Source organism: Dryas octopetala, chromosome 1 (assembly GCF_963921425.1).
Source record: "Dryas octopetala chromosome 1, drDryOcto1.1, whole genome shotgun sequence".
Lineage (NCBI taxonomy): Eukaryota > Viridiplantae > Streptophyta > Magnoliopsida > Rosales > Rosaceae > Dryas > Dryas octopetala.
In genome coordinates, this window is record NC_141366.1 from 17,709,236 (window position 1) to 17,722,791 (window position 13,556).

At 34.3% G+C, this 13,556-nt stretch overlaps 2 protein-coding genes across 18 annotated transcripts; both read left to right on the top strand.

Annotated features, from left to right (window-relative positions):
* Positions 1-1,269: 1,269 nt before the first annotated feature.
* On the top strand, positions 1,270-4,817 carry LOC147298720 (equilibrative nucleotide transporter 3-like). 8 transcript variants are annotated; one of them, XM_086239117.1, is made up of 11 exons: positions 1,270-1,539; positions 1,728-1,796; positions 1,930-2,090; positions 2,232-2,336; positions 2,655-2,810; positions 2,920-3,063; positions 3,188-3,293; positions 3,414-3,589; positions 3,680-3,840; positions 4,025-4,283; positions 4,368-4,817. In XM_086239117.1, the coding sequence occupies exons 3-11, from the start codon at positions 2,049-2,051 to the stop codon at positions 4,476-4,478; spliced, it is 1,260 nt and encodes a 419-aa protein (XP_086095243.1). In that variant the 5' UTR covers positions 1,270-1,539; positions 1,728-1,796; positions 1,930-2,048; the 3' UTR covers positions 4,479-4,817. The 8 variants fall into 8 exon arrangements, with proteins under 8 accessions (XP_086095243.1, XP_086095258.1, XP_086095273.1 ...); XM_086239132.1 differs by having other exon boundaries at positions 2,034-2,090; XM_086239147.1 differs by having other exon boundaries at positions 2,040-2,090.
* Positions 4,818-9,943: 5,126 nt separating this feature from the next.
* Positions 9,944-13,511, top strand: LOC147298721 (equilibrative nucleotide transporter 3-like). 10 transcript variants are annotated; one of them, XM_086241992.1, is made up of 12 exons: positions 9,944-9,995; positions 10,260-10,276; positions 10,465-10,533; positions 10,771-10,827; positions 10,969-11,073; positions 11,392-11,547; positions 11,657-11,800; positions 11,925-12,030; positions 12,151-12,326; positions 12,417-12,577; positions 12,762-13,020; positions 13,104-13,511. In XM_086241992.1, exons 4-12 carry the CDS (start codon positions 10,786-10,788, stop codon positions 13,212-13,214), a joined length of 1,260 nt encoding a protein of 419 aa, XP_086098118.1. In that variant the 5' UTR covers positions 9,944-9,995; positions 10,260-10,276; positions 10,465-10,533; positions 10,771-10,785; the 3' UTR covers positions 13,215-13,511. The 10 variants fall into 10 exon arrangements, with proteins under 10 accessions (XP_086098118.1, XP_086098095.1, XP_086098110.1 ...); XM_086241969.1 differs by lacking the exon at positions 9,944-9,995 and having other exon boundaries at positions 10,007-10,276; positions 10,667-10,827; XM_086241984.1 differs by lacking the exon at positions 9,944-9,995 and having other exon boundaries at positions 10,007-10,276.
* Positions 13,512-13,556: the final 45 nt, after the last annotated feature.

The window sequence follows — 13,556 nt, forward strand, 5'->3', positions numbered from 1 at the left end:
ATAGCTAGAACTAAAGCAAATATAATTTTGATTTTATCAACAAAATGGTGCACAATTCCAGGGCAAAAAAAACAATATGGTGCCCTAAATAGTAACCTATATCATTTTTTAGTGCTACTATTTTCACTCACGTTTTCTATTTTCTCACACACTCTTTAAATTTGTCATTCTTTAAAATTACTCTAAAAAGACATATCTGAACATTTCAATGCAAAATAAAAAATTAATTAATTAATTAAAAGGCTAGGCATCAGCCCATGACCCAAGCAGCCAAACACTCATATGAGGAATTAGGATGTTGCCATGGAGGTTCCAACTTCTAAGCCAATTTATAGTTAAGTTAAGTCCTTGCTGAGCAAGTGAGTTTGCAAGACAGCCAACGCCTTAGGGACTGCAAAGATAGATATCTCACACCATCCATAGGAAAATCATACCTATATTTTTTTTTTTTTTTCGAAATATTGGAAAAAATCCTTCTTAGCAAAAGATTTATCTATTTGGAAAGATTCAACTAAAGATTTATCTAATGCCATTATCACTTATACTCATTTATCTTTCCTCTTATTAAATGAGTTTTTTATTTGAATTGATTCTTAATTAATGAGTTGGCAGTGCCTTCAAATAGGGGATGCCAGCAAGAACATTATTACCATCCTTCAAATGAGTTTGGGAAGGTAGATTAGTGTATTTTAAAATTTGACAAGTAGGGTGGGTGAAAATATAGGACACGAGGGTGGGAATAACATCACTCATAAGTTTTCTTCCCGTTCCATAACTTGGGCTGTTTTTGTTTCATCGAAAAACAGCAGACAAGGAAAAAAAATATAATTTAGAAAAAAAGTAATTTTTGGTTGTTTGTCTGACTCAATTGTCTAAAGCTCAAGAAGGGAATACCCTTTATTATTTTGTCATGTGTAAAAAGAAAGAAGGATATTTTGTCAACAAGTAGGAAAATCTTTAACTTTTCCTTCTCAAACAATATATTACCGAAAATATTTCACTCATAAATAAAAACTGTAAAATTGATTAATGTACCTTTCAGATAGTTTAGGAAGTAAATCCAAATTTTCAATTAAAATTAAAAGGGCTTACGGCAAGTGCCGGGCACTTGTTAAAGACTGCAACAGGATCTTCAACTCAAACGGCACCGTTTTGAAGGTTCTTTTGTCACTTTGTATTGCTTGCATGATTTGCATCTAGTGAAGGTTCACTTGTAGAAGACAATCTCAAGAATGAAGATTCTTTTGTGACACTTGCCTAGTTGCCTTCCCACTCTTTGATCTTTTAGCCATTCGCCATTCGCCATTCACCATTCACCATTCACATCACAACCATATCATCCACTTTTTCATAAAACACAAAAAACCCTTTTGCTTTTAAATTCCACAGCCTGCTGCCATTTGTGCTTTCAGACTCTCACTCAGCCTACTTTGCAGCCACCCTCTAATCCCATCCTCATAAAAACGTCTTCCCATTTTCTTTTCTTCTGTGCACATGTGATGGATAAGGTCCTTTTTCCCTTTAGCTCATTTTATATTGGTATGATGTTTTCTGTGCCATTTTTAATAAAAACATGCATTGATTTCTTTTATATTTTATTGCTGCTTGAATTCAGGCAATGCGTTTATATATTGGTTGAACAACTCACACCCTACTGTCCAGCTTGGCATGAGTTCTGCATCTTTTGGTTTCTTAATCATCTTTTATATTCTTGCTTCTGGAAGCAGAGAAAGGATATACTATTGAGATTTGAGAACCCAGTTGCTTATTCAATTCAGCTTTAAGAATATAATCTGGTAATATAGAAAATTACCTTTTCTTTTCCCGGGTTACTTTTTTTTTTTTTTTCCTTTGGATTACGTTTTAATTCTGGGTACCCTTTTTCATTTTATGGTTTTTTTTTTTCCTGCATCTGTAATTTGTTTCCAGAATTCCAGTTGACCATTTTCAACAATAACCATGCTGAAGTCGTAAAAGAGTCAAATTTATAGTCTACACGAAATCTATTTAACATTCCAAGATTGTTCTTTTAGCTACAGGGAGTAGCTATGACCGAAAATAATGAAAACGAAGCTCCAATAAAGCTTGAGGTTTGTGCTTAAAGGATTCAACTTTGTATAATTAATTCATTTATGAGACCTTGGAATTTCTCTTGAGAATTTTTTTACCTTTTCCAATTAAAAAGTGAAATTTGACATTTTGTCCATAATCTCCATTGATGCAACAAGCAGGGACAGTATAAAGCTATAGCAGTTTGTTGGTTTCTGGGACTAGGGTCCCTTGTGGCGTGGAGCAGCATGCTGACTATAGGAGATTACTACTATAACTTGTTTCCGGTGAGCGGTTCATTTTCATTTCTCTCTGGAGCTGAAGCTGCTGAACACAACTTACTAGAAATGTTCTGTTTTGTTTTAAATTAAAAAAAATGATTTTTTATTAATTTAAGCATATGGGTGAGTCTAAGAACTTGTTGAGATTCATGGTTGATGCACTGTTCTATAACTTTGTAAATTAATTAGACTTCAAGTCAGATTATCATTGCCCTTTTATAATTTTGTAAAAATTCCTCTGTTTCTTGTTCTTTTCCCTTTTGGTATTCTGCACAAGAAAAAGGAAAGTCTCTAGACTCTGATGAACATCTCTTTTTCTTGTAGAAATACCATCCTTCAAGGGTTCTTACTCTTGTTTATCAACCATTTGCACTTGCAACAATGGCAACACTAGCATACAATGAAGCAAGGGTTAATACCAGAAAGCGGAACTTAATTGGATACAGTCTCTTCTTCCTTAGTACCTTGATGCTAGTAGTAGTAAGTAATGCCTACACTTTATATTGTGTTACTTTCCACTCCATGTTCCCAGTTGTCACCATGTGCTTTATGTGGTTCACATTCAACTTCACGGTCACCTTTGTAATAGGTGGATTTAGCTACATCCGGGAGCGGAGGAATTGGACCTTTTATTGGCATATGTGCAATTGTTGGCGCATTTGGGGTTGCAGATGCTCTTGTTCAAGGTGGAATGGTCGGCGACCTATCTCTTATGCGCCCGGAATTCATCCAGGTTGGTCTTCTTCAAAGAAGTTGTTTAATGTTTTTGACAACTTCTGTTTACACCACCTTTTATGTGACCTACCTTCAATTTTCCATTAGTGCATGTTGTTATTAATAATATTCTGCTTTTGCAGTCCTTCTTTGCTGGCTTGGCTGCATCAGCTGCTCTAACCTCTGCCATGAGGCTGATGACAAAAGCTGCATTTGAGAAATATAATAACGGTTTTCGCAAGGGAGCAAGTATGTGAATTTCTTTACTAAAACTGAAATGGTGATACAATAAATTATAGAGTTATACTTTCTAATGAATTTTCAGTACCTTGAACAATGACAATTTCTTGTATAATTGGTCTTTTGTAGTTATCTTCCTATCAATTTCCACATTCATTGAGTTCCTGTGTATCCTTCTATATGCAATTTACTTCCCTAGATTGCCTATAGTTAAGTACTACCGCTCAAAGGCAGCCTCAGAAGGCTCTAAAACTGTATCAGCTGATCTTGCTGCTGCTGGCATCCGAACACAAGCAGACGTTGAAGTATTGCAACTTTCTTTGATCTCATAATGTGTGTTCTTCAGGACATACTCAGATATATCTAATTACTAACGTCTCTTCCAATTTTCACAGGTCGAAAATGATGCTAAAATTCCACAACGATTGAGCCTTAAGCAATTATTCATTCAGAATAAAGATTATTTACTTGACTTGTTTCTGATATATGTGCTGACATTATCAATCTTCCCTGGTTTCATATTTGAAAATACTGGAAATCACCAATTGGGCTCATGGTAAGTTTCAATCCTTCTGTTTTAAATGCTTGTTGGGTTCATATATGTGTTGCCAAAGCCAAAGCCAAACAACTTCTACATGTTTTAATATTATCACCCTTATCAGCATGACTCATATATTATCCCCCCTTGTAAATTACAAAACAAGAAGTTAATTTGGGGTGATGGGCTGGTGAATTCTCAGGTATCCACTTGTTCTGGTGGCAATGTACAGTGTGTTGGATTTGATATCAAGATACATACCTCTTGTGGAATGCCTGAAGATTGAATCGAGAAAGGTCCTCTTCGTTACTATTCTATCGCGTTTTCTGTTCGTTCCGGCATTCTACTTCACAGCAAAATACGGTGACCAGGGATGGATGATCCTGCTCACATCGGTGTTGGGATTAACAAATGGTTATCTCACTGTCTGTGTCATGACAGTGGCACCGAAAGGCTACACGGTTGGTCAACATGGTTTATTAGTTGTTGCTTATGACATATTAGTGGTTGCTCATGAATTTTTTTTTTGGTTCTTTGATTTGCAGGGGCCTGAGCAAAATGCCTTGGGAAATTTGCTTGTGCTGTCTCTTTTGTGTGGCATATTTGCTGGGGTTTCACTTGACTGGTTATGGCTCATTGGTAAGGGCAAGTTTTAAGGAGCCAGAGTACTGCAATAATGAAGAAATAAAGCTGGTCTAGTCTGAATGCCTAATGCCATGCTTGGATGAAGACAAAACAGGAACTATGAATTGAGACCATGTAAATTATTGATTTTATAGCTTATAGTTAGATTCAATATTTAGAAATCCGGGGAATCGTATCATTGACAAAGAAAGTCAATTTCCAGGATTCTTACTGTTTCTTGTTTTTTGTCAATAGTGTTGTAAATAAACAGGAGGTGGCTATTTAGTTGGTGATCGAGGTGGCTGTCCACAATTTACTGTTTATGTTTTGTGGACATGTGTCTTTTTATGCCAGATGTCTTTTACTTGATCTTTGCTTACTGTTGTAAACTTATACCACCGAGTTTCACCACTGCCTATAAATAGGCTACCTCTTGGTTGATATAGAGACACAGCTTACTAAGAAGATTTTCACTCTCCTATTACTTCTGTTCTCTCTACCTCTCTCTCTCACTGATCTCCCACTATCAAACTAGCAAAATTTATACTGTTTTCACATCACGTTATCAGCACGACCAAGTGCTATTCTCGGTATCTTTTTCTACTGCATGCTTTGTATACTAGTTTTTATAATAGCTAGTAGGCTCCTGCATGTTTTAGTTTAATCTCTAAGCTATTGTATGCATGCATGTGTTAGTTTTATTTAATATTTCATGATGTTTTCTTATACTGTTTGTTGCACACATATCATTTACCTACATAGTCTGTATATAGTTTTATTATTATACCATTTAATTATACAAATGAGAAAGGACCTGAAGTTCCTTAAATCTCAAAATTACAAGGACCGGCCTGAAGTTCTTTGATCCATATAAGGACCTGAAGTTCCTTATATAAATAATTGGAATCCGAATTTTTCCAAAACCTATTTGAGAACAAAGAGTTATAATGTAGACATATATTCCGAACCTAACATACCTATTTGATCTTCTATTTATTTGATCTTAATTAGATAACTACATGATTTTCGATTTAATTGATTTTTTGCAATGATGATCTTTGAAATATGGCCTAAATAATTGATGGTTTGGATTATGAGATTAGTGATGTGGTTGGCCCAAAAGCATGGTTAGCTTCGTATTAATTTGCTAACTGGTTAGCTTTAGAGCACTCATTTATATATATATATATATATATACAAAAATGCTCTAAAACTAATTAGTTAGTAAATCAATACAAAACTAACCACACTGTTGGGCTCACTGCACAATGTAATCTCAAAATCCGAACCATTTATTTTTTAGACTCTACTTCAGAAATCATTCCTGTAAAAAATCTACAAAATCAGAAGTAATTTAGTCATTTGATTATAATAACAACTATTTATATGCTTTTATCGAAAATACTGATCGTCTATTTATTTGATCTCAATTAGATGACTACATGATTTTCGATTTAGTTGATTTTTTTCAATGATGATCTTTGAAGTATGGCCTAAATAATTGATGGTTCAGATTATGAGATTAGTGATGTGGTGGGCCTAAAAGCATGGTTAACTTCGTATTAACTTACTAATTGGTTAGCTTTAGAGCACTCCTCATATCAACATTGTCATTAAGGGCTCACTTAAATGATACAATTAGATACATATCATATTTAAGAAATGAGTTAGATGTAAGTTTTTTTATTTATTAATAAACTAGCATTCATGAGATTTGAACCCTACTCTGACAAAGGGAGATTTGATTTCATCTACTAGACCAAATGTCATTAACAATAAAAAATGTGAGATAAAAGTAAACTGGCAGAAAGTGGAGTAATGTAATTACGATTTTATGATTTTTATCATAACCTTTTATAACCACTATATGCAATTGTTGAATAATTAAATGACATGTGGGATTGAGACATATCCTTTCAAAAGTAAGTTATGGTTTATGAACTAATACAACCCTTCACATATGAGTTATATTATTGAAACAGTACAGCCTTTCATAGAAAGGTGTAACTCCTAGATGTTTTGAACCATTGCTTCTTTTGGTTTGAGTTTCAAATGAAATTGCTTCACCAAATGGTGGAGACACCTACATGAAAAGTCACCTCTCAAATCAAAAGGTGACTTAAAAGTCTATAAATAGCAACCTAATGCAGTTATTTTCATATAACAAAAAAAATCTTCTTCTTTTATTTATTGTCTTTAAATATTCAAGTTATTCTTGTGTAGTGCAAATTTTAAGAATAATATTAAGTGAGTTTAAATCCATAATATCCTAGAAATAAGTTGTTTTTAAACTCTTTTTCTACAAAAGAGCGACAAATTAGTTTTAAAGAAAAAAAATTTAATTCGTGCTTTAACTCAAAGTTCTCATTTTTCTTTTGTTATTGCCTTCATATTTCTACATTCTTCCAACATCAATAAGGGTTGACATGAAATTTTCCAACAATTGACAAATATAGTTTTTCATAATAAGAAAAAAAAATATGTTTGTCTATATCAAAGAGCTAGGGGTGAGCACGGTATGAGATGGAACATGATGGACCCCATATCGATCCCAATACCGAAATATGAGTTCGGTACGGTATGATACGAGACAATATTGGAATTTTTGGAAATTGCATCCGAATTATACCGTACCATACAAGATCAATATGGGTTAGGTACCATTTCGGGATGGGCTCTTTTATATATAAAAAAAGAATTGAATCAGATTTGGAGGAGGTGGCAGGCGGAGGAGAGAGAGGAAGGGAGGGAAAGGGAGAGGGAGGGAGGGGAGGATGGTGGAGATGGAGGGGATGGCTGCTTGGAATTTGGAGGATGAGTCTAATGAGGAGGTTAGGGTTGAGGCTTCGGTGGTGGCAGTGGTTGTGGTGGTTGTGGAGGCAGCGGTCGTAGAGCTGGTGGTGTCTTTTATGTTGTTTTCAATCTTTGGACAATTTTAACAGAACTCAAATATTTAATTTGAGGATAAATTATCCACTTATTTTCAAGAAAAATTTTGTTGGGGAATTGAAAAGTCATCTTATGAGCGTTCTAAAACTAAGTTCAATTTTTTTTTTTCGTATTTATTTGCGAAAGAAATTGAGACTCACAAATTTTTTAGGGTTTGAACTTTAAGTTTGTGATTGCTTTAATTCTTTTTTGAAAATAAAAAGTTCAAGGTTATAAATATGATTTACAGTCATTGTAAAATAAAACTTGTTAGTTTAAACAAGTTATTAGTTTTGATTTTAGAAAAATTTTCATCTTAGGTGCATAATGTCCAAATATTGCAAAAAAAAAAAAAAACACACATGAACTAAATTAGGAAAATTGAAATCACGAGGACCAAATGTAATTTCCGGCCAAAACATAAGGACTAAAAATGTAGTTTACCCTTTATTATATACATCTATAAATAAGAGTATGTAACATAATTGATATTTTCAATTGTAACGAGGGCAATTTGGTCTTGAAAAATTGTAACTAATTATTTTCCATGGGAAGGGAAAATGAAGCCCAAGGCATCACTTTTCTATGAAGCATGAATTATTTTCTTAAGTCTGCATTTACTAAACATGAGAATTTCCCAAGTCTCTAATCCATGAACCAAACAAAGGCCTAAGGCCTAAGTATTTGTGTTTTAGTCTTACTTAAGTATGAACCATTTTAAATACCGTGGATAAGTGTTAGACCACATGTAAGGAGTTTATTGGTTTAATTGGCTCAGTTGGATTTATCCATAAATATCCTTTCTTTCTTTTTTCCATTTTGGGGGAATAAATTTTTTTTTTCAGTGCGATTGATACTAAATGTGACATTTTAATGAGTAATATTAGAATGACCACATTTTGAGTACAACTATCAATTCTCATGACACAAGTGTATCTATTAGGGAAATACATCCTTTTTTTTTGTCAGAATTAGAGAAATACATCCTATACTAAAAATGTGATAAGCTTCAACTAATTTTACCTAAACCTTGTTCCCCTCAATCAGACTCTAATCAACATAATTGATAATCACAGGCTCATGCACAATTTGGTATTCAAAATTTTTCTTTTTCTCAGAACATCTTGCAGGTGAACAGAGTGACACTGAAGCACTACGTGCCACCTTGTGCTATTATTTTGGTGTATTCTATATGATACACATCCTGAGGACCAATTGACCCGTTCTACAGTACAGTATACACAGGCTAGTCTAAAGATTTTTTTGTTTTTAAAAAAAAATATATATATGGACCCAAATTCACATAAGTTCATGTCCATGTTTGATGTTTCTATTAATTTTGATTTTGATTATAGCTAGAACTAAAGCAAATATAATTTTGATTTTATCAACAAAATGGTGCACAATTCCAGGGCAAAAAAAACAATATGGTGCCTTAAATAGTAACCTATATCATTTTTTAGTGCTACTATTTTCACCCACGTTTTCTATTTTCTCACACACTCTTTAAGTTTGTCATTCTTTAAAATTACTCTAAAAAGACATATCTAAACATTTCAATGCAAAATAAAAAATTAATTAATTAATTAATTAAAAGGCTAGGCATCAGCCCATGACCCAAGGTCCCAAGCAGCCAAACACTCATATGAGGAATTAGGATGTTGCCATGGAGGTTCCAACTTCTAAGCCAATTTATAGTTAAGTTAAGTCCTTGCTGAGCAAGTGAGTTTGCAAGACAGCCAACGCCTTAGGGACTGCAAAGATAGATATCTCACACCATCCATAGGAAAATCATACCTATATTTTTTTTTTTTTTTCGAAATATTGGAAAAAATCCTTCTTAGCAAAAGATTTATCTATTTGGAAAGATTCAACTAAAGATTTATCTAATGCCATTATCACTTATACTCATTTATCTTTCCTCTTATTAAATGAGTTTTTTATTTGAATTGATTCTTAATTAATGAGTTGGCAGTGCCTTCAAATAGGGGATGCCAGCAAGAACATTATTACCATCCTTCAAATGAGTTTGGGAAGGTAGATTAGTGTATTTTAAAATTTGACAAGTAGGGTGGGTGAAAATATAGGACACGAGGGTGGGAATAACATCACTCATAAGTTTTCTTCCCGTTCCATAACTTGGGCTGTTTTTGTTTCATCGAAAAACAGCAGACAAGGAAAAAAAATATAATTTAGAAAAAAAGTAATTTTTGGTTGTTTGTCTGACTCAATTGTCTAAAGCTCAAGAAGGGAATACCCTTTATTATTTTGTCATGTGTAAAAAGAAAGAAGGATATTTTGTCAACAAGTAGGAAAATCTTTAACTTTTCCTTCTCAAACAATATATTACCGAAAATATTTCACTCATAAATAAAAACTGTAAAATTGATTAATGTACCTTTCAGATAGTTTAGGAAGTAAATCCAAATTTTCAATTAAAATTAAAAGGGCTTACGGCAAGTGCCGGGCACTTGTTAAAGACTGCAACAGGATCTTCAACTCAAACGGCACCGTTTTGAAGGTTCTTTTGTCACTTTGTATTGCTTGCATGATTTGCATCTAGTGAAGGTTCACTTGTAGAAGACAATCTCAAGAATGAAGATTCTTTTGTGACACTTGCCTAGTTGCCTTCCCACTCTTTGATCTTTTAGCCATTCGCCATTCGCCATTCACCATTCACCATTCACATCACAACCATATCATCCACTTTTTCATAAAACACAAAAAACCCTTTTGCTTTTAAATTCCACAGCCTGCTGCCATTTGTGCTTTCAGACTCTCACTCAGCCTACTTTGCAGCCACCCTCTAATCCCATCCTCATAAAAACGTCTTCCCATTTTCTTTTCTTCTGTGCACATGTGATGGATAAGGTCCTTTTTCCCTTTAGCTCATTTTATATTGGTATGATGTTTTCTGTGCCATTTTTAATAAAAACATGCATTGATTTCTTTTATATTTTATTGCTGCTTGAATTCAGGCAATGCGTTTATATATTGGTTGAACAACTCACACCCTACTGTCCAGCTTGGCATGAGTTCTGCATCTTTTGGTTTCTTAATCATCTTTTATATTCTTGCTTCTGGAAGCAGAGAAAGGATATACTATTGAGATTTGAGAACCCAGTTGCTTATTCAATTCAGCTTTAAGAATATAATCTGGTAATATAGAAAATTACCTTTTCTTTTCCCGGGTTACTTTTTTTTTTTTTTTCCTTTGGATTACGTTTTAATTCTGGGTACCCTTTTTCATTTTATGGTTTTTTTTTTTCCTGCATCTGTAATTTGTTTCCAGAATTCCAGTTGACCATTTTCAACAATAACCATGCTGAAGTCGTAAAAGAGTCAAATTTATAGTCTACACGAAATCTATTTAACATTCCAAGATTGTTCTTTTAGCTACAGGGAGTAGCTATGACCGAAAATAATGAAAACGAAGCTCCAATAAAGCTTGAGGTTTGTGCTTAAAGGATTCAACTTTGTATAATTAATTCATTTATGAGACCTTGGAATTTCTCTTGAGAATTTTTTTACCTTTTCCAATTAAAAAGTGAAATTTGACATTTTGTCCATAATCTCCATTGATGCAACAAGCAGGGACAGTATAAAGCTATAGCAGTTTGTTGGGTTCTGGGACTAGGGTCCCTTGTGGCGTGGAACAGCATGCTGACTATAGGAGATTACTACTATAACTTGTTTCCGGTGAGCGGTTCATTTTCATTTCTCTCTGGAGCTGAAGCTGCTGAACACAACTTACTAGAAATGTTCTGTTTTGTTTTAGATTAAAAAAAATGATTTTTTATTAATTTAAGCATATGGGTGAGTCTAAGAACTTGTTGAGATTCATGGTTGATGCACTGTTCTATAACTTTGTAAATTAATTAGACTTCAAGTCAGATTATCATTGCCCTTTTATAATTTTGTAAAAATTCCTCTGTTTCTTGTTCTTTTACCTTTTGGTATTCTGCACAAGAAAAAGGAAAGTCTCTAGACTCTGATGAACATCTCTTTTTCTTGTAGAAATACCATCCTTCAAGGGTTCTTACTCTTGTTTATCAACCATTTGCACTTGCAACAATGGCAACACTAGCATACAATGAAGCAAGGGTTAATACCAGAAAGCGGAACTTAATTGGATACAGTCTCTTCTTCCTTAGTACCTTGATGCTAGTAGTAGTAAGTAATGCCTACACTTTATATTGTGTTACTTTCCACTCCACGTTCCCAGTTGTCACCATGTGCTTTATGTGGTTCACATTTAACTTCACGGTCACCTTTGTAATAGGTGGATTTAGCTACATCCGGGAGCGGAGGAATTGGACCTTTTATTGGCATATGTGCAATTGTTGGCGCATTTGGGGTTGAAGATGCTCTTGTTCAAGGTGGAATGGTCGGCGACCTATCTCTTATGCGCCCGGAATTCATCCAGGTTGGTCTTCTTCAAAGAAGTTGTTTAATGTTTTTGACAACTTCTGTTTACACCACCTTTTATGCGACCTACCTTCAATTTTCCATTAGTGCATGTTGTTATTAATAATATTCTGCTTTTGCAGTCCTTCTTTGCTGGCTTGGCTGCATCAGGTGCTCTAACCTCTGCCATGAGGCTGATGACAAAAGCTGCATTTGAGAAATATAATAATGGTTTTCGCAAGGGAGCAAGTATGTGAATTTCTTTACTAAAACTGAAATGGTGATACAATAAATTATAGAGTTATACTTTCTAATGAACTTTCAGTACCTTGATCAATGACAATTTCTTGTATAATTGGTCTTTTGCAGTTATCTTCCTATCAATTTCCACATTCATTGAGTTCCTGTGTATCCTTCTATATGCAATTTACTTCCCTAGATTGCCAATAGTTAAGTACTACCGCTCAAAAGCAGCCTCAGAAGGCTCTAAAACTGTATCAGCTGATCTTGCTGCTGCTGGCATCCGAACACAAGCAGACGTTGAAGTATTGCAACTTTCTTTGATCTCATGATGTGTGTTCTTCAGGACATACTCAGATATATCTAATTACTAACGTCTCTTCCAATTTTCACAGGTCGAAAATGATGCTAAAATTCCACAACGATTGAGCCTTAAGCAATTATTCATTCAGAATAAAGATTATTTACTTGACTTGTTTCTGATATATGTGCTGACATTATCAATCTTCCCTGGTTTCATATATGAAAATACTGGAAATCACCAGTTGGGCTCATGGTTAGTTTCAATCCTTCTGTTTTAAATGCTTGTTGGGTTAATATATGTGTTGCCAAAGCCAAAGCCAAACAACTTCTACATGTTTTAATATTATCACCCTTATCAGCATGACTCATATATTATCCCCCCTTGTAAATTACAAAACAAGAAGTTAATTTGGGGTGATGGGCTGGTGAATTCTCAGGTATCCACTTGTTCTGGTGGCAATGTACAATGTGTTGGATTTGATATCAAGATACATACCTCTTGTGGAATGCCTGAAGATTGAATCGAGAAAGGTCCTCTTCGTTACTATTCTATCGCGTTTTCTGTTCGTTCCGGCATTCTACTTCACAGCAAAATACGGTGACCAGGGATGGATGATCCTGCTCACATCGGTGTTGGGATTAACAAATGGTTATCTCACTGTCTGTGTCATGACAGTGGCACCGAAAGGCTACACGGTTGGTCAACATGGTTTATTAGTTGTTGCTCATGACATATTAGTGGTTGCTTATGAATTTTTTTTTGGTTCTTTGATTTGCAGGGGCCTGAGCAAAATGCCTTGGGAAATTTGCTTGTGCTGTCTCTTTTGTGTGGCATATTTGCTGGGGTTTCACTTGACTGGTTATGGCTCATTGGTAAGGACAAGTTTTAAGGAGCCAAAGTACTGCAATAATGAAGAAATAAAGCTGGTCTAGTCTGAATGCCTAATGCCGTGCTTGGATGAAGACAAAACAGGAACTCTGAATTGAGACCATGTAAATTATTGGTTTTATAGCTTATAGTTAGATTCAATATTTAGAAATCCGGGGCATCGTATCATTGACAAAGAAAGTCAATTTCCAGGATTCTTACTGTTTCTTGTTTTTTGTCAATAGAAATTTCATTTCAAAAAAAAAAATATTTTGAGAATAATAATGCTACAAGTTGTGAATTCTCATTTTCCCCTCAATGTTTTTAGCATTTTTAGGAATTGTGGAGAGAAATGAAAAGTGTA